Genomic DNA, 20594 nt, shown 5'->3' with positions numbered 1-20594 from the left:
GGTAGACAAAAAAACCTTGGGGTTTGAAGCAGTGCCAGTGAGGGGAGTAGCCTGGGGAGAGGGGGGTTCCCTGGAGAACATTCCAAGGGCCAGAAAGAGATGTCTCACGGGCCACATTTGCCTCCCTGGCATGAGGCTCCCCACCCCTGAATTAGAGCATCCCTGAGAGGCAGCCATCCTCTAGTGAAGAAGAGCTCACCACCTCGCAAGGCCATTTGTCCCACTTCTGAGTAACTCTTACTGTCAGTTTCTCCTAATATTTAGCTGAAATCCGCTTCCTTGCCATCGCACACCCGCTAGATTCAGTCCTGCCCTCTGCCGCAAGGGAAAGCAAGCCTGCTTCATCTTCTGCATGATAGCCCTTCAGATATTAGATGGCCATCATGTCTCTCCTTAACCTTCTCTTCTCCAGATTGCAATCTACCCAGCTTCTCCAACTCTTCCTCACAAGATATACCACATCCCTCCAGCCTCTCTGGATGCAAGATTATATGTGCTCTCTGATTACTTTGCCATAGGCTATGCTATGAGCATGGCCAAGGGGGGGGGAGGGAAGGGCAGCTGTCCCCCCAAGTTAATAAAAATACATGGCTAACTGAGGTTCTTCCCCCCCCCAACAAAAATCCTGGCTACACCCATGGGTTACGTGCCACTGCCAGTAGAGCTGTGCCAGCATCTCTAAGGCAACAGAAGAGTTCTATTGTGGCATCCTTCTAAAGTGGCATATAGACACCCGTGGGAAATTTGTCGATCAGGCCATTTTGTTTAAGCTGAGAAGCAGCTGTGGTCAGGGATGTGGGGGGCCACACCCATAAACTGGCCCTCTGAGGCATTTCTCCTCAGCCAGTTTGCCATTTAAAGGAATTTGTGTGCAGGCCATTGAAGCTCGGGCTCTGCTGTCTTTCATTTGTTTCCTCTTCTGGCCAGACACTTTCTGGCAACTGCCCGTCCTGGTGGCTGCCTCTGTTTCTCGGAATGCAGAGCTCAGAGCCGCTTCCCAAGTTACAATTTTCTGCCTTGGGCCTCCGCCCACAAGTCACTCCCATCAGAAAAAATTATAGGGCAGGGAGGACTTATTTGCCAAGGTCTATGCACATCAGACTTTGGCACACAAAGGGGCATGGGGGAAAGGCTTGGAGAAATGTACAGATCTATTTCCAATGCTTATGACAACTTGGGTCTTAACCAATGTGATGGCCTCTGAGGTGCTACAGCAAAGACCCTTTGTTGCCGTGACAGAAGGAAGACGGCTAGCTCTCGTTGTTTCAATGGGATGGAATGCTCTTGGGAATGAAGCTCAAAGGTGGCAGGTGGTTCTCAACAGTGCAAACCTGGAAGTTAATTCTCCAGTGGTGCGACTAGGGAAATTGCTCCTGGGGAAGCTCACCTGTGGTACCCAACTCTTATTATGCCTTACAGCAGGCACATCCAACGTAGATCGGCACATCCAGGTAGATCGTGATCTATCGGTACATCACTGGATGTCTGTGATAGATCACTGGCTCCCCCCAAAGAAGCCAAACAACTTTGGCTCCCAACAACTTTGACCTGAACCCAAAAAAATGGGGTAGATCACTGCCAGTTTTTAACTGTGAGTAGATCGCAGTCTCTTGGGAGTTGGCCACCCCTGCCTTACAGGATGGGTGGAGACTCTCAGGCCTGAAGGTGAACTGCATCCTTCCAGGCCTCTCTACCTGGCCCTAGAATACTCTCCAAATTTGGTTGGATTGTGTCCTAGAACTCTGATCATGCCTCCTCCTCGTCTGGATGGAGAATACAGAGGTAGAGGTAGAGGTAGGTGTGGGTGTGTGTACACACTGGGCTCCTTTGGGAAGAAAGGCAGGGTGTATAATTAATTAATTAATTAATTGAAACTACCCTACTGCACAGAGGTAAAATTTACGCTTGCTCTTCCATCCACTTTTGCCTCTGGCAACACCCACCATCGGCCCCTGGAAAGCTGTCCAGAAGAGAATGTGGCCCTTTGGCTGAAAAGGGTTCCCTACCCCCACATTACAAGTATTCAAACGTCTACTAGATTATACATGAAGTACAATGTATGGGAGTGGGGAGATTAATTCTGCTGCGTATCCAAGATGTTTCAAGATTTTGTTGGAAAGCATAATATAATCAGCTTATTGCTCAGCAGGTGAATCTTTGTAACATGCTCAGGCCAACTATCCATCTTACCAAGTTTCTATTTTTAAGTAGCGGCCAAATCAAAGCTTTGTTATTAGGAAAACAACAGTTGTTTATTGAAATAGTCGGCATTTATGTCACACAACAGTGGAAACTCTAGGATTACAACTCCAGGACATCAAAAAAGATGTAGGGAAATTGTTGGAACATGTGTATTCTTGCAAGCTGTAAAATGTATGCTTCAGAGAAGTGTCCAGATTTTGCCATTCAGAATGAATTTGAGGAAAGTGATTGGTAGCATGACTTTGATGACCAGCAATTTGATCCAGACCAACCTAATGAGCTCTATACCTGAGCAAGACTTTGAAGTCTTGCAGCCAAACCAATTCTCTATCCATTAAACCACAAGGGGTATTCATTTTGTTATGCAAACAAAAGCAATAATAATAATAAATGACAGGACATAAAATAAGCAATATATTAGATGCTGGCTGTTTGCCTTGCTTTTAAGAAAGGCAATAGAAGTAGTTTTTCAAGTTACATCAACTTTGATAAACGGTTTTAAGTTTGTAGTAGTATTAGTGAAATCTATAGAATTACTCCAGGGTGAATGATTTGTGGACTTCAGCTTAAGAATGTTAGCCTTGGGTAAACTGTTTAAATAAATACTTCAGACTCCCTAAGAAATGTAAACAAACTAGTTTACCAGGAAGGTTTTATAGATGCAAAAATATTCTGATTTTATGGTTTGCCTGCTCGCTGGCACAAAAGAAGTCTGCCCTGCTCCATCTAAGAGCATTACGTAGTATTCAGTCAGTCAGTCAGCATTCAGTCATCTGAATTAAATTACTCATTTCACATGCACTCAGTGTTTTGAAGGAGATTGCATCTATATATGAAACAGGATCGTCGTTTTTGGCAGTGCGGGAAGGATAAAAAAGGGATAACCAGAAATGTCAAGGTGATTTTATAATCCCAAAGGGATTACGGTGCAATTAAGGCAGAGTATCCCATACCCAGTTGAAGCAAACAGCAAAATGTTCCTTGATCTCAATAGCTGGGCAGGTACATGGGACTCACATTTCCTTTCAAAACACTGTTTATAAGTGGGTGTATTTCTGAACTGAGGCTGGTTGAGATCCTGACAGCTTTCAAAGAGTAGCACTACGTCAGAGATCCTTCCTCCTTGCTCCCTGTATCTTCCATCCGTGCAATGGTAACTGAGGAAACGGCAGGATTGTTGGCAGCCACTAGGAACAGCCAATATATTTCTTCCAAAATTACTTGGAAGCCAATATTTGTAAGCCCCTTCCTATTCTCCCAGAGTTGATACTACCTACTACCTGCCCAGGATCAGACCTTAATAGAGGTTCTACTGCTGACCACCAGAACCTGCTACCTACTCATTTGCCCTCTCCAAGACTCCAAGTTCACAATTCCACCTGCTCACTTGCCTGGGTGTTGGGACTGATCTGGGTTTCAGGGCCTCTGGCAGACCCACTCCTCCATTAGTGAACCTTGGAAAGCTTTCCTAGCAGTGCCAGGCAGCGCTTCAAGCAGAGCTAGGCCTAAACACCCTTTAAATTTATCATCCTAGATCAGGGGCATTGTGGGAAATGAAAATGGTGGCCAGATTCAACCATGTGACACTGCTCAGAGTGGCGGGCCATTTTGAAAAAATAATAATAGTGAAGGGAGGGAACCAAGGTAGATGCTGTCAGCTGCCCACCTATGCCAAGTGCTGCCACCAGCCATGGATCTGTTTGCAAAGAAAGAGAGAATGAGTGAATCCTGGGGCTAGCACTGTGAGACATCTCTCAGGAAAAGAACTGCTGTCAGCACAGCCCTAAATTCAAGAAAGCTTTTAGTTGCCTTTCAAGATCTTCTGTCACAACCTATCACTGTTTAACCCAAATCTTCTATAGCAATCCTAAACTTGGGCCCATCATTCATGAGATCTGGTTCTAAATTCCCCTGCAGCATGTGGGAAATTCTGAGGAGGTTCATGTATACTATTACAGTTAAGAATTAGTGTACCTCCAGGCATGAATTATCATCATGACTATTTGCTACTCTATTTATTTTTGCATTCTAGAGGCTATAATCATAGGCTAGGACTAGCATGGAGCTATGCATTGTACAGCCATATAGTAAGACCACCACTTGTGGCCAAATTAACTCACAACATTATAAATAGTTACAAACTTCGACTTGGAAGGTAAAGAACTTCCTTCACTCTTTTGGTTTCATGTTGACCTTGACAGGTTTCCTTTTTCTTGGCAGAGGAACAACCTTTCCTCCCCTCCCCCTCCCCTCTGAGTCCAACAAAACAAGATTGCAGTAGATGCTATTTGCTGATCTGATGCCCCAGGGTATTCTTGTACCAAGCACACATATTTTTAATCAGTATAGAGCTGTGACTGACTGCAAGGAGCCAATCACGAAAGCTCTGAAACAGAATTCCTTTAGAAAGAGCTCTGCAAAGTTCAATCTCTTTCCTAGTTTAACTTGAAAGAGTTTTCCTAGACCCCTGGGAGACGAAGGAATACAGGGGTCACTGCTACCAAATACTTGTCCAGATTGTTGCTCAGAGCTACCTAAAGAATTGTGCACAATGCACACATTCCCAAGTTAAGGCTTACTGATTTCAGTTGTCTTTACTCCCTTGTAAGCATGCACACAGGGTCACAGCCCGAATGTGTGTTTCTAAGACGACTAGAATGAACTCTAGAAACTAAGCAAACTGGAAAGAGGGGGAAATGCAAGACAACAATTCATTCCAAGTGACTGAAATGTGCAGGATTCTGGCTACACATTTTTGTATTAATGGGCAACATCTCTGCAGCAGGAATCACATTAAATCAACATGTGAGCCCTCTTGCTAACAGTACAGATCTAGAATTTTATATTTCATCAAACTCTGTTTGCCCCATTTTGTAAAGCACTCATCCTTCAAAGTGTCCAAACTGGTGAACAACATGGGGGACGGTCCCTTCTTATCCTCACAACTAGGCAGACATACAGGGACTGACCCACAGGCAGCCAGTGTGGTGATTGGTTAAGTAGAAGGAACTTGAACCCAGATCTCATTGGTCTACTGCACTAAGTTTTTAAAACTGGTTCTTTAACAGGAACTGAGATGCTTTCTACTTTATCAAAGCAATTCCATTACGTGATGGAAGGAAATCTTTTCAGATCTTCTGCATAGATTTGCATGCAAAATGGGGGGAAATCCAAGCCCAAGTCAACAGCTAAGCCTTATGCCGACATCTAAATATTTTCTATCCAGCCAACATAATCCCGATCTCATCCTGATTTCTGAAGGAAAGAAGAACAGGCTTCCTTTGGTCACTCAGAAAAATTCTTTGATACACCTTTTCTGAAAATTATTTTTATCACTGACTGTAAATGACATCCTCTTCTCAGTTATCTATTATTCAATGATATCTCTGCTGGCAAAGGTTTAAATTGCTCCACAACAGTTTTCTTTTAACCCATTGCTTCACACACACACCCCAAAGGTACCCACACATATTTTTATCTCAAAAAGGATTTGAAGAGCTTCAAAAGGAGGTAATAAAATCTCATTTACTTTGAAATATTAACTTTGAGGCTGCAGTCCTATACTCACCTGGGAGAAGGCCCACTGAACTCAATGGGTCTTACGTCCGAGTATACATATGTATAGGGCTGCGCGGCTGTTTCGGTCTTTCTCCCTGAAAGGGCAGCCTTACTCTGGAGTAAGCGAGCGAGGCTGCTCTACAGTAAGGAGCTAGAGGAAGAGACAGCGTTAACTGTCTTGAAGATCAGCAGCGGATGAGAAAATATCGAGCTTGTCAGAGGCATAGTTGAGGCTGGTGAGAAGTTTTCAAACCGCAACAAAACTCTCCCCTCCAAAATACAAAATAAAAACTGGCTGCTAGCAAGGACTAACCGCAGTCACTCACTCACTCGACTCGACTTTTTGTTTTTAAATTCAAGAGACCTACTGAACACAACTGAGACACCGCTGAAGAAGTTTGGAAAAGTTTCCCGACAGATCCTTAACTTTGGCTCGACCCTGAATCCAAGCACCGAGGCGGGTCAGGCTTGCGTCATTCCCCGCTCTGCCAATACATCTTCCGGAGCAGGAAAAGTACATGCACAACTTTTGCCCGTCCCACGCGTGTTTCCAGCCCCACGCACGAAAAAATGGGGGGCGAGTTTTTCAAAGCAACCCATCTTCTTACCTTGTACTTCATTCTCGCAGGCCTGGGGCAGGGAGTGGAAGAGGCGCTCCCTTTTGGACAAGTCAGTCCCACCACCTCGAGCCCGGGCGGGTTTTATACTCCATTGACCGCCGCTTGCAATCGAAAACGAAAACAGCCGCCTGCCAGCTCCGGCCGCGGCGACGCTACTGCTGAGCTGCGTTTCGCCAGCGACTCTGAGCTCGCTGCTTTGCTCGCTCGCAGGCTAACCGCGGCGCTTATTTGCATAGTTTCCCGCTATTGGCTAGAGAGCCAGACGCGCTGCGGAGGAGGGCAACGCCCCCTACGCGCCGCCTTCTGAATGAAATCTTCATGTAACACGTGTTGCTCCCGCCCGGAGTAAAACGTGGGAAAGGCGCTGAACGTCCTTCTTGTAAAATAGTCTCGCATCCTGGGCGTAGCTAAGGGGGGGGGGAGCAGCTGCGGCAGCTGTTCTTCCCTCCCTTAATCAAGTGAAACAATACACATACTTAACTGACCAATCAGGTCGGTTCTGCCCCCCAAAAGCCCTGCCCCCCCCCCAAAGTCCTGGCTACACCCATGTCTCAAATATAAGAGATGGGAGACCAAGTGAGGTCCGACACCGGATTCACTAAGAAACTTCTCACGACCCCCCATAGGCCCTGCGTAAAATCGGCATTTAGGACGAAAAGGGGTTCTTCTGTTATCTGCTGCTTCTGTTGTTCCCTATGAGATTTTGTCTCTTTATTTGCAACTTTTGTGGTGTTTGTCTGAATGTAACTAAAGGTAAAGGGACCCCTGACCATTAGGTCCAGTCGTGGCCGACTCTGGGGTTGCGGCACTCATCTCGCTTTATTGGCCAAGGGAGCCAGCGTACAGCTTCCAGGTCATGTGGCCAGCATGACTAAGCCGCTTCTGGCGAACCAGAGCAGCGCACAGAAATGCCGTTTACCTTCCCGCCAGAGTGGTACCTATTTATCTACTTGCACTTTGACGTGCTTTCAAACTGCTAGGTTGGCAGGAGCAGGGACCGAACAACGGGAGCTCACCCCGTCACGGGTATTCAAACCGCCGACCTTCTGATCGGCAAGTCCTAGGCTCTGTGGTTTAACCCACAGCGCCACCCGTGTCCCTTATTCCTGTATCTACAACACAGTAAAACATATAAATTGAAGAATCATAGCTGTCTTGTTGGACTACAATTCCCTGGCTAGGGGTGATGGGAGTTGAAGTCCAGCAACATATGGATTCTTCAAGTCACACTCACTCTCTTACACACTTTCTCTGCTTCGGTGGAGTCCACCACCACAAACTGGGATAAGTAGTCTGGTCTGCCAACCAGGGTTGATGTAAAGGCAGTGCTCCCACCAAACCTCTGAAATTTAAAATACAAGATAGCTTTGACATTCTTCTGAGAAGCCCATCCCATGTTCCCTGTGCAAAACACTCTCCTGACCCTGCATCCTTTTTTTCTTTCTTCATTATGTAATAATTTTTATTAAATTTTCTGTTTTACAATTTCAAATAAACATTTTACAAACCTTAAAATAACCAATGACTTCCCTTCTCCTCTTACCATGGTTCATTTTACATATCATGCGCATCCCTGCATATTTTACTATAACCATTCAAATCCATTTTCCACCTTTACATCCATCAAAAATTATTTACTCTGCTGCATTTATCTTAATACTGCCAGCGTTTTCAACTGTATACAGTTATGTTCCAGATATTCAATAAATGCTTTCCAATCTTCTTGCTCTCTTATTCTATATGTTAAATCTGCAAGTTGTGCATATTCTGTCAACTTAATTTGCCAATCCTCTTTAGTTGGGACTTCCCTCACTTTCCATTTTGGGGCTAACAAAACATGGGCCGCAGTTGTTGCATACATAAATAACCTTTTCTGACACCTGGGAATTTTAGTCTGGGTTATCCCCAACAAAAGAACTCTGGGGGTTTTTTTTGGGGGGGTGTAATTTTAAATATTTTTTCCATTTATTATAAATCATTTCCCAATACCCTTTTGCCTTTTTACATGCCCTCCTGACCCTGCATCCTGATTGGAAGAGAGAAAAAGGCCCGCCTCTTGCAGGAGTGACAGAGCTCAGCTCTGCAATCACTTGGACAGGTCCCATGGCATGAAAGACTATCTATCCTCTTTGCCCACATAACAATTCCAGCCTGACCAGGAAGCCTTCTTTATCTGTTTATTAAAAATAAATAAAAATACCCTGCTCTTCAGATGTGAAGCTTCCAGGGCAGCTTTCAATTAGCAATACATTATTAAACAATGGTCTCTGCCCTCAAGCTTACAATCTAAAAGTTATGACACAAAAGGAACTGGGATTGGGAAGAAGAGGGGGCGGGGGAAGGAAACTAGGCACTAGTTCTTTGCCACTAAGTGTCAGCAGTAATCCAGCCAGTGGTACATCCACTCTGGGCGGACCCCAACAAAATATCAAAACACAGTAATGCATCAAACATTAAAAGCTTCCCTAACAGGGCTGCCTTCAGATGTCTTCTTAAAGTCTGGTAGTTGTTCTCTTTGACCTCTGGTGGGAGGGCGTTCCACAGGGCGGGTGCCACTACCAAGAAGGCCCTCTGCCTGGTTCCCTCTGCCCAGTTTCCTATTTCTGCTTCTACTATGGTCAGTAGAAGGGGGTGGGTTGCTCTGCCTTTGCCACACAATTCTTCCTTGGAAGCAGGGTGTGCGACCTCCATCTCACCCTTGGGTCCCTGGGTGATGCATGTTGCCCTTCACATCTGCAGACCAGGTGGGTGGAGTCATTCTAATAGGCAAGACCTCTTCTCCTCTGGAACCTGTGGCCCTCCTGATGTTGCTGTAGACGACAGCTCCCATCATCCCTGCTCATTGGCCTTGGTGGCTGAGGCTGGTGGGAACTGGGGTTCAGCCACTTTGGAAGGGGGGGGCACTGCGTTGAATACCTCTGTGTTTCTGGGTCAGGAATTATCATTTGTGTAAACAGCAGAACTGCCTCTCCCAATGGAGGCTGATCAGAAGACTGCAAGGCCAGATGGTAAATCACACAGCAGGCAGCACCTCTACAGATGGGATGTGCTGGACTCACAGGGGCCCAGAGCTGCCATCCATCTTTTTAATGAATTCACTTCTCACTGCAGACTAGCAGGTCTCTTGCGGCATTAGTGTCCTTCAGCACACAACTTAGAAATTACTGTTGCAATGATTGCGGAGATAATGGACGTGAAGGGCTTTGAGCATTCAGAAAGTGTTGCCATCCATGAGGATAGCCAAGGGGGGCAGGGGGCAGTTGCCCCCTCCAGATTCACAAAAAATATTGAAAAGCATTGGAAATACTCATTTATTGGAGGTTCTGTCATTCACCTCCAGCAGAAGCCTGCCCCCTACAATGTCTATTTACAGGATATTTTTACCCATGATTTCCCAAGAAAACCTCAACAACTTTGGCTGCCCCCCCCCCCCAACCATAGCTGTCAACTTACAGATTTGAAAATAAGGGACTAGCAGCCTTGAAAGTAGGGGACCAGCAGCCAAAATAAGGGACCTGCAGCCTCACCTGTTCCAGGCACTCCAGTCTTCCTGTCCTCCTGGAGTCTGGTCAAACTCATGCTGGTAGCTTCGAGAACACTGTCTAACCAACTTTGTAACCAGAGTTTCAACTGAATAGAATCTGAATCACATGCACCACAAGGCCTATGCAGCCTCAACTTAAGTTGGCTCCCCGGCCTGGCTTTGCACTGCAAAGTTTGCAGCAGCACGTGCAACAAAATGGCGTCCAGCATTCAAAAACCTCCTCAGCTTGCATTAACTAGCCACACACAAGGCATGCAAGCTCCACCCCCAGTCGTTCTTAGACTTCTTATTGGGTGAGCAACACAGTTGGAGCCTCCCTCCTCCCTGGCCAGCAGGCAGGGAGGGAGAGGAGCTGCTTCCTTTGAAATTTAAGGGACATCATTTAAGGGACATTTAAGGGACATCCATCAATAAGGGACAGCAGCGGGACATGGTGCTGGAATAAGGGACTGTCTCTTCAAATAAGGGACACTTGACAGCTATGCCCCCAACCAAAATCCTGGCTACGCCCATGCTTGTACCTGCAAGGGAAACTTTTTCTTTTTAATAGTGTTCTATTGTGTGAATGCAAAACAGATGTTTTAATCGTAAAAATAAAAATACCATAAATGTGCCTTCAGCAGCTGGTGGTGGGAAAAGGCAGACGACAACCTTTCCTTTGGTCTGATGGAATCAAAATGGAACTAAGGATCGTGGAGGGAGGCATCACCCAGCAAAACAATACCACAAGCAGGGCTTTTCCCCCCACAGAAACTCAGTTCCAGCACATCTCAGGTAGGCACCATTGCCATACTAAGAGAACAAGGGAGGTGTTTGTAGTGATTTCCAGCACATCTTTCCCCCAGTAAGCTTTGACCTTATTGCAAGGTTACTGTAAAAGGTACCTTCCTTCTCTTTACATTTCCAACATTTAATTGATTTTGATTTATACATTTTTGCCAATCTGCTGGTATTAGGCCCCAGCTATACAACATTTTCATATAATTTTATCTTCTTTCATAGCATGCTGTAAATCTTACATCCATATTCCACAGTTGTCCCAATGCCTCCATTTCTATATTGTGACCAATATCTATTACCCAACATATCATGGAAGATTTCGTCTTTTGTCGGCCAGGACAGCTTTCCTGCTATACCTTCTGAGATGGACGAGGCATGCGACTCCCACCTGTCTTGAGTCTACTCCAGCTGAGAAATCAGACAACTCCTCCCCAGGCTAGTGAGCCCCACCTGGGCTGTAGGTCCTTGCCTGCCTTTCATCAGAACTGACAAGTTTAAGTTCTCGAATCATGAGGTCAGCAGTGGTACGTCTCATTTCACCACTTGAGGCAAAACAGGAAGTGCACCATGCTCAGCCACACTACCATACCACCACCACCCATGGGGCACTCACTTACAAATGTTAACTTAAAGATCTTTTTCAGTTCATTATATATCATTTCCCAATAAGCTGTAACCTTATTACAAGGCCACCACATATGGAAAAAGGTGCCTTCTTTCTCTTTACATTTCCAACACATATTTTTGATCTATATATACATTTCTGACAATCTACTAGGTGTTAGAGAAGTTGCCACTGTGCTCTGCCACACTGCCCCACCACCACCACCCATGCTGTACCATACCCTCCAACATTTCTCCGATTGAAATGGGGATGTCCCATTCCATATAATTTTACTTTTTATGTACTTAGTATGTAGAGTTGAAAGGGTCCACAAAGGGTCATCAAGTCCAACCCCCTGCAATGCAGAAATCTTTTGCCCAGTGTGGGACTTGAACCCATAACCCTGAGATTAAAAGCCTCATGCTATTCCAGGATCCAGTGGCAGATGATGTGAAAGACCCTTTCCCTGGAGTGCTGCTTCCACTCAGAGTAGACAAGGCTGGGTTTGCTGGACAAATAGGCTAACCCCGTATGAAGTAGCCTTCTGTGTCCCCCCCCCCAAAAAGCTTTTTTTTAAAGCAGTAAATGTGTATTTTGCACCAGCAAGGTGCTGCTATAGTATGTGGTGTATAACATGCACATTCTATTCATGGAAGGCTTTCAGCTATGGGTGTAGCCTATTAACGTTAAAGACAATATATCTAAAGTGTTTCACTGAAACAGCAAAAGCAGGGGGCACTGCAGAGATATAGGAATATTCATTAGAACCCTGCACCCTTTAAATATCCTGAAAGTGTTGCCCATTACATTGTGTGGGCTGGTGAGAGCCTGAAATAAAGGTGGAGTATTTATTTTAAAAATCAGACAAACTTTGACTAAAGGGGGGGGGGGCTTTATAATTTTGAGGGACAGAAGTGCATCTTGCCAGTCTTCCTGTTCAGTAGCGAGATCTCTCCCCCCATTAACACCTTAATTGTTCCCCTTTTTTTCTTAGAAGACGTTCCCATAACACCCACTCATTGTCTCCTCAGTCCAAAAATAAAAAGGCCAAAGGTTTGTTTTGCGTGGGGAAAATGTCTTATTTACATGCTGCTTAGGTGTTGGAAGGCAAACTGGTTAAAAGTGAGCCCAATGCCTGGTGGTATAAAACTATGGCCAAATTGGAAAAGCCCGCTGGGTTCACATGGGGGCAGGACGGAGATGAGTCAAAAGTGAAACGCTGTTGCCGTTCTTTTTAACTGGGCCTCTTTATTAGGTTTAGATGATTCCTGGCCAGACATTCACTATCTTGACTGGAGGAACTCCAGCCAGACAAAATGATTTGGACTGAAAAGCCTCCAGTCTGAGTCTCAAAGCATTCCTCTGGTGAGAGAGCTCCACGTTTATTTCTTTTATTCTGACCAACTTGGACCTGCACCAGTATTTCTAAGTGCTGCAGATGGACTGGGATTGCTTCCAGTGATATAAAAATGAACAGTAAGCTGTATTGTGTTACCCGATTACTATGCACCAGGGATGTGGGACCAGTGGCCCTTCAGTGGCTATTCAGCCAGCAGGGACACAGTTTCCCCATCCCTGCTATACAAGTATTTCAGCAGACGTGGCTGGGCCTTCAGAGCAGGCTTTGCTAACCTCGTGCCCGCCAAATGCTTTGCACTACAGCTGGGTGCTGCGGCTGAAAGGAATTGTAGTCCAAAACTTTGGGAGGGCATCAGGTTGGCAAAGGCAGCTCCAGAGGCTCTAGAGAAGACCAGCTATTTATCTAGGTGTGCTCTGCCCTTTCCCATGCCCTCCAACATTTCTCCGATGAAAATAGGGATGACCTAGAAGAGAAGAAGAAGAAGAAGAGTTTGGATTTGATATCCGGCCTTTCACTCCCTTTAAGGAGTCTCAAAGCGGCTAACATTCTCCTTTCCCTTCCTCCCACACAACAAACACTCTGTGAGGTGAGTGGGGCTGAGAGACTTCAAAGAAGTGTGACTGGCCCAAGGTCACCCAGCAGCTGCATGTGGAGGAGCGGAGACGCGAACCCGTTTCCACAGATTACGAGACTACCGCTCTTAACCACTACACCACACTGGCTCACCTAAGGGAAAGCGGGACATTCCAGGATCAAATCAGTAACCAGGACAGATTCTGTAAATCTAGGACTGTCACTGGAAAATAGGGAAACTTGGAGGGTCTCTTTTCCTTTGGACACCATATTACAGACTTGTTTGGCCAAGCATTTTATGTGGAGATATCAGATAAATAGGTACCATGTCAATGTATTCACAAGCCAGAATTAAACCATTCTTCACTTTGGACACTACACTCTGACTCCTACTTCCTTCCAGAGCTTTTCTTCAAGGGAGAATTACCATTCGTGTTAAAATCTCCTTCTCATATACTTCTCTTGGTCTAGGATAAATCTGGAATAGACAGCCTTTCCAAGTTACAGAAAGTAGACTGTGTGATGTGGTTGTGTGGATACTGTCTTTATATGGTTCAGTGACTAGTTGACAATGGACTTAGGCTATTATGGGAGTTTCCTATGATTGCTCTCATTACCCTCCAACATTTCTCAGATGAAAATTCTGCATCAGGAAAATACTCCCATGCTTGATCTTGCTGCACACATATGCATCTCATGTGTGTGTGTGTGTGTGTGTGTGTGTGTGTGTGTGTGTGTGTATGTGTATCATACACACACACACACATATATATATATATCTGTTACTTGAGACAATTACAACCTCTCTGCTGAACCCACCTCACAAGACAGTTGTAAAGAAAAAAATTGCAAATGAAAGGATAATGTAGAACACCTTCCACAGATAAATGGAATGAAATAAAATTTTAGCTGTAAGCTGCCTTGTGTCTCTGTCAGGGAAAAAGGCGGGAAACAACAACAACAGAAACTGTGAGAATGATCAGGAACATACCTGATAATAAATCCTATTGAATTCAGTGGGATTTACTTCTGAGTAAAAAAAATGCTGAGGGTTGCGGTGTAAGGCTGCACAGTCCTTACCCAGTCACCTGGGAGTAAGCTCCATTGAATGCAGTGGGGCTTACTTATGAGTAGACAGTGTAAGGCTCCATTTACAATAAAGGAATAAACACTCCAGGCATTTCCTTTAAAAAAAGGCTGGCTGCTGAAGCATTGCAATTAAAGAATTTAAAGTGGATTGGTTACATTTTCCTTCAAAATTTTAGGAAGGGCTTCGTATGCCAGCTTCAGTTTCCTTCATTTGGTGCAGATACTTTATATTCAGTATAAACAGGAATCCTTTTTTGCACCTTCACACACAGATAGAGCAAAGGCTTGTTTCAAAAATGAGGAGGGGACGAAAAGGAAAACCAGGATATTTCAGGATCAAATCAGAAACCTGTAATTCCAGGACTGTCCCAAGAAAATTGGGACACTTGGAGGGTATACTGCTCTGTCCTTGTTTAAGGAAAATTTAAGCAAAATTCTCACTCACAGAGACCAGCAGACCTGGACAAGACTGGGCAGGGGGACATATTTATTCCATCCAAGCCCCCTCCAGAACAATAGATCTGGGGGTTTGGAATGCTCTGCCATTTATGTATTTAGATTCATATCCTGTATTATTCCAAGCTTTTCTAAGGCTATCGCAGCAGACCTGCAGCTATGCATTTAGCAACAAAACACATAAGTAATTTGAATAATAAGTAGTGTGTTTAAAATGTGGGACTTCACAGTATTTAAAGCTCAACATACAACAATGTCAAATACAACAATGCTGAAAATATCAAATTGCTCTCGGGGGTTGCTTTGGAATTATTTTTGTTTTTCTCTGGGCTAAAGGACTCCAGCTTAACACAGTCATTTTGATCTACAGTGTTTCCCGAGACTTTAAAAATGTCAGAAACTGGATACAGTTTGAAAGGGACATTAGAGAATGTGAAACTGCTAGCCTTGCACATTAATGACAAAATAAAACAAACCTCTATAAAGGGCATATTTGTGGCTAATACAACTACTTAGGTTTTCTTAACAACCTTATAGATGTTAATGGGTTTACAGCCCAATATTATGTTACAGGTCCCTTTTGGAAAATTTAGACTCTCTGATTTAGTAAAACTATATATAGAAAAGGATACATGGAATGGGAAAGTACTGGAAAGTGTGTAGCTAGCAGGCCTGGTTTGTGTGGCTTTTTTTAAGGGGGAAAGCTTAAGCATACTGATTACAGCTTTCAGAGGTCAGGTCAATGAAGTGAAATGCCCACTAATCTCTGCTTTAACAAATAGTGAGATCTAAGATTTTCCCAGTCCTTTATTTATTTATTCAGAGTTCTTACATGCTGACTTCTATCCAAGGTGACTTACAAAATATAATTAAAGCCACAGAGATATCTTTAAAAAACAAATATAGCAGAAACAATTAGGTAAGAAACAAATAGAACAATTACAGAAAGAAAAAAGAAGTAATTTAAAACCCAGCTCACCATATTTTTCATAGAATGTAGATGGCAATAAACAGGATTTTAAGGTCAATCTTTAACCAAGATGGGGGCCATATTGGCTTTCTTCTGAGTGGTAAAAGTGTGTTGACACTGCAATCCTAAAGCCATTTACTAGGGAATAAGCCTCATTAAACACCATCGGGTTTTAAGATCCAGAAAACAAACCTTTTGAATATGACAGTTCATGGTGGAATCTACACACATATAAAAAAACGCTGCAGAAATACTTTTTAAAAAACTGTTTTGGAAAATACATTGAATTTTGCATAGCTCACTGTCACCATCTAATATCATATTTGTATATTGCACTTTACAACACATTTAAAACATTTTATTTGCAGCTGTGTAGCTGAGTCCCAAGACGCAGGTGGCACTGTGGGTTAAACCACAGAGCCTAGGACTTGCTGATCAGAAGGTCGGCAGTTCAAATCCCTGCGACAGGGTGAGCTCCCGTTGCTCGGTCCCTGCTCCTGCCAACCTAGCAGTTTGAAAGCACCTCTAAGTGAAAGTAGATAAATAGGTACCGCTCTGGTGGGAAGGTAAACAGTGTTTCCGTGCACTGCTCTGGTTCACCAGAAGTGGCTTAGTCATGCAGGCCACATGACCCGGAAGCTGTACACCGGCTCCCTCGGCCAATAAAGCGAGATGAGCGTCACAACCCCAGAGTTGGCTGCGACTGGACGTAATGGTCAGGGGTCCCTTTACCTTTAGCTGAGTCCCATATCTGTTTTAATGCTATGATCATACACACTTCTCTCCCCCCGCCCCAATGACTCTGTGCCAAAAGAGAAAGTGGCAGTGGGAGAGAGAAGCAGAGGAGAGAGTGTGACCCTCCCCACTCAGAACAATTTAAATAGATGTCCCAAATGACCATCAGCTCTAGTGGAAGAAACCCAGCTTCCTATTTTGTGCTGTTGTGCGACACATAGTTCCCTGCTCTAATTCTAGATGGCTAAATAAGCAAATTCCTAACATCCAACAACAATAAGAAAGATGGGTGATCATGTTACATACCGGGTGTACAGTGGTTTCCAGGCAACATTGTTGAAGGTACATTTTCTCCTGCACCTCTTTCTTCCAGATCATTGTATGAGTTGAACAGTCAGAACCAAGAAGATAGACATCTCCTAAACTGTGGGTCCAGTGTCTCTGCTGGGCCCACTCGGGCACAAGCCATTGTTGTTGGGAGTCAAGGAGGAATCTGAGCTATGTGGGGAAGAGAGCAGGAGGAATGGAATGGGAGGATGTGGTGTGCTGGAGCTTATTGCTTCTAATGACACTTTAAAAGATTCTTTCATTTCTGAAACAAAGCCAACTTGCCTTCGACTTCTGCGCTGAATGCTTCTTCCTTGTAGATGTGCTCCAGCAGTCAAACTGAGAATGCCAAACCTCCCACTTGTGCCAGAGGAAAAGAAAGAGTGATATTTGTGCCCGAAACAGAAGCGGAGCAATAGTCTCAAAAACATGTGGCATTTTTTAGTGTCTCTTTAGCCGCATGTACCTTTGATGCAGCCCCCAATGTATTATTTCCCTTGCCCCTCCCCCAGGCTTCACTCTCTCCCCCTTCCCCACCCTGGGGAGAGCGTCCTAATTTCCTCCATCACCATCCAAATCATTGGGAAATCTGACTTCTAAAAGGGCAGAACAATGGGGCTACTGTGATACAGTCCTTGTGGAACAATGCATGAAAAGACTCAATTCATGCTCTGTTTGACTACTTTTGGGTGGAGGCGTTTTTTTGAAACACCCACGGTTAAAAAAGAAGAAGTAGAAATGGTGAACGCCCACAACCAGGAATGAATTAGAATTGAATGAATAGAAGACCTGCCTTGTGGGAGACAGTCCACATTCAAGCTTCCAATATCTGCCAGCCAGGTCCCTCTGGAAGTTTATGGGGAGAGGATAACGGTGATGGCCATCCCTTTGGTTGCCTCCAGCACCTGGTACTCAGAGGTGCTCTACCTGAGAACAAGGAAGTCTCATGGCTAATACCATTTGATAGAATTGTCCTTCAATGCTCACCGTAGCTCACCGGGAAGGACAATAGCTCAGTGGCAGAGGACAAGGCCTTGCGTGCCAAAGGTTCTAGTTTCAATTCCTGAGATCTCTAGATAGAACTGTGGGAAGGATTCCAGAAGAGAGAGGCAGTTGGGGTCAGAGACTAGTTGGAAGCAGAGGGATGTTGGGAGGAACATCAGGAACAAGGGAGGAATAAAGATCTAGATTGGGATCTGCTGCCCTTGTGGATTCTGCTGCCTGAGATTGGTCACCTCACCTTGCTTCATAGGTGGGCTCTGGTGTGTTGGAAAGGAAATGGATGATTGTTTTGTTTCTTCTGGGAACCAATTAGGGTCTGCACTTTGTGCTGTTGCTTCCAGGAAAATGGAGGTGAAAGGGAGACAGCAGTGTCACTCCACAGAGTCAAGTTCAAAAGCTTCAAATTCAAACTTCCAGATGGACTGTACTTCAGTAGCAGAGATCCATCTCCAACTGTTGAAAACCACAGAACACCAGTCAGTTTTTCGACAGGAACTTTATTTTGTTTTCTTCAAGAAAAAGATGGGCAATGTATGCATTATTTGCTTATAAAACGATTTAACGTAAGTTTGAACAATTTGAACTTTGTGTTGGTGCCTGTTAGCTGGTGGGCCAAAGAAATCCTAGAAGATTCTCCTTAATGATCAAATAGCATTCAGATAATTTCCAAAATATTTTAGTGAAAGTAAAATTTGATTAATTCTAAGCACACACATTCTCTCTCTCTCTCTCTCTCTCTCTCTCACACACACACACACACACACACACACACACACAAAAATATATAAAAATGTATCTCGGTGAAAAGTTATGTAAGTTTCTATTTTAAACTCATCTGGTCCTAATTTTCTAAATTTACTGCCTCAGAGCTAATGCCAAAGTGCTACATTTGATTTATGGAAACACTTGAGCACATTTTTCCATAGTGATATTGTAGAAATGCATTTACAGCTCTTTTTGTTATTGTTAGGAAATATTACAGACTAAAACAAAAATATTTTAAAGAATACTTTATTATAAAATACCATAAGACATACGGTTAACGAGGAATCTAGTAAACAATGCAATGTATTTTAAGAGCATTCCACACAGTTTACTAACTTTTTCTGTTGCATTGAACAAGTTGATCCATCTGGTAAATGGATATTGAGAAATGTCTGCTTGGTGCCAAACCACTTTTTCAAGCACAGGCCACATTTTTGCAGGCAAATATTTAAGGGGCAGCCTTGCTATTATGTATCACTGATTGTAACACAGAGAAACACACACACACTGAAAATCCGACATCACAAAGGGGAAGAAGCACAGAAACAATTCCATTAAAAGTCGCTAAAATCAGAATCCCAAAGAGGTAGGTGTGTGTGTGTGTGTGTGTGTGTGTGTGTGTGTGTGTGTGCTTAAATGGATCTGGAAATAAAGCATCTGCTGGAGCCAGACTCTAGCTTTCCATCCCAGAAAGGATTTAAGCATTTTGTAAAGACAGCTTGAAAAAGTGGAGGAGTTCAGACTTTGGGAAAAAGGCACAAAAGAAACCCCAAAGAGTTTCTGAAACCCAAAATAGAATCAGAAACTGGAAAAAAAAAGTTTTCTGAGAAACATTTGTATGTGTGATGACTGTGGATTAATTGGAATATGCCTTTCTGAGAAGATTGTGGGTTGTTTCCATCTGCTGTTTGTTTGTTTTTTTAATGCCTCAGGTCAAAGTTGCAGCTTCAGTATCACTGAAACATTTCCAACCATCTAGATTCACTGGAGATGGTGCATAAAAAGGCCCCCCCTTCCTGCATTGGCAACAGCAGAAACGTAGCTTACTCTTAAAGATGTCACCATCTGTCTCTCACTCATTCACATCTCACTTACTAAAAGTCACAGACAAATGTTTTTGTTTTTGTTTTTTTTAATTCCATGCTTTTCCCATGCTGGGGGCCCTCCAAGTGTTGTTGGACTCCAACTCCCATCTGCCCCTGTTTTACTGGCCAATGGCTGGGGGTGATGGGAGCTAATTGTCCTTGGAGCTCTGTCTGCTTTCTGCATATTTCCTTTAGGATAAAATCACTGAAAACCACAAGGTATAGATTTATACCACAGGTTCACTTTGGCCACAGGGAGTCCTGGGAACTGTAGTTCTTCAGGAGGAGCTAGGGAACTCTTCTTGGAGGGTGGTCCATTAGAGCGAACAGGGCACTGCCCCACCAACCTTGGTCTGCCCTCAGCCAGCCCCCACCTGCCCACTATCTTTCTTACAACCAGACAAGGGGCAACACCGTCTGCTAGTGTCCTCTTCCTTAGTCTTGATGTTGCCCTTGTAGAACTCAGCAGGCAGGAGGATGGTGACAAAACCAGAATTAGTTGGCTCTGCCTGTTATTGGCTCTGGTTTCAGCTCCCTGCATTTCCCCCTACCAGTCTCACTGGACTCCAGCCACCACTGGGCCAGTTCAAGACATTTTGTTGCCTGAGGCAAAGGACAAGGTGGCACTTCTTCACATTCCATGCACAAATGCTGACCAGACTAGCAACTGAGTCTTATTTCAACACTGACAATGGAGTTGTGTCCTCCACTGCACCTGAGGGCAGCAGGCTAGCTTAGGGAGTGCAGAGACGGGCTGGTCATATAGCACACAGAGCCTTGTCCACTCCACATCCCTCAGTATCTGCTACTTGAAGTGGTCATCTCTCTGGAAGGCCCGGCTCTGGTTTGAATAGAGAATCCTCAGGTCCAAACTACATGTTACGTTAATCACACTTTTAAAAGAGTGGTAACTATCACTATCAC

General features: G+C 44.3%; 1 protein-coding gene across 3 annotated transcripts in view; it reads right to left on the bottom strand.

The window, feature by feature from the left end:
• The window catches only part of NEDD9 (neural precursor cell expressed, developmentally down-regulated 9), a 69097-nt gene extending 51270 nt beyond the window's left edge, over positions 1 to 17827 (bottom strand). Inside the window, exons 1-2 of one of the 3 annotated variants that reach the window (XM_083519192.1) lie at positions 17806 to 17827; positions 16807 to 16984 (exon numbers count right to left, since the gene is read on the bottom strand). In XM_083519192.1, coding sequence (XP_083375318.1) covers positions 16807 to 16869 — 63 coding nt within the window. In that variant the 5' untranslated portion in view covers positions 16870 to 16984; positions 17806 to 17827. Of the gene's footprint in view, positions 1 to 5770; positions 6595 to 16806; positions 16985 to 17805 lie in introns of those variants that run through there. The other 2 variants (XM_083519190.1, XM_083519191.1) reach the window with 2 other exon arrangements.
• Between the last annotated feature and the right edge of the window lie 2767 nt (positions 17828 to 20594).

This window comes from Podarcis liolepis (assembly GCF_965112155.1).
Source record: "Podarcis liolepis genome assembly, chromosome: 8".
Classification (NCBI taxonomy): Eukaryota; Metazoa; Chordata; class Lepidosauria; order Squamata; family Lacertidae; genus Podarcis; species Podarcis liolepis.
This window is presented reverse-complemented; position numbering and strand designations above follow the sequence as displayed.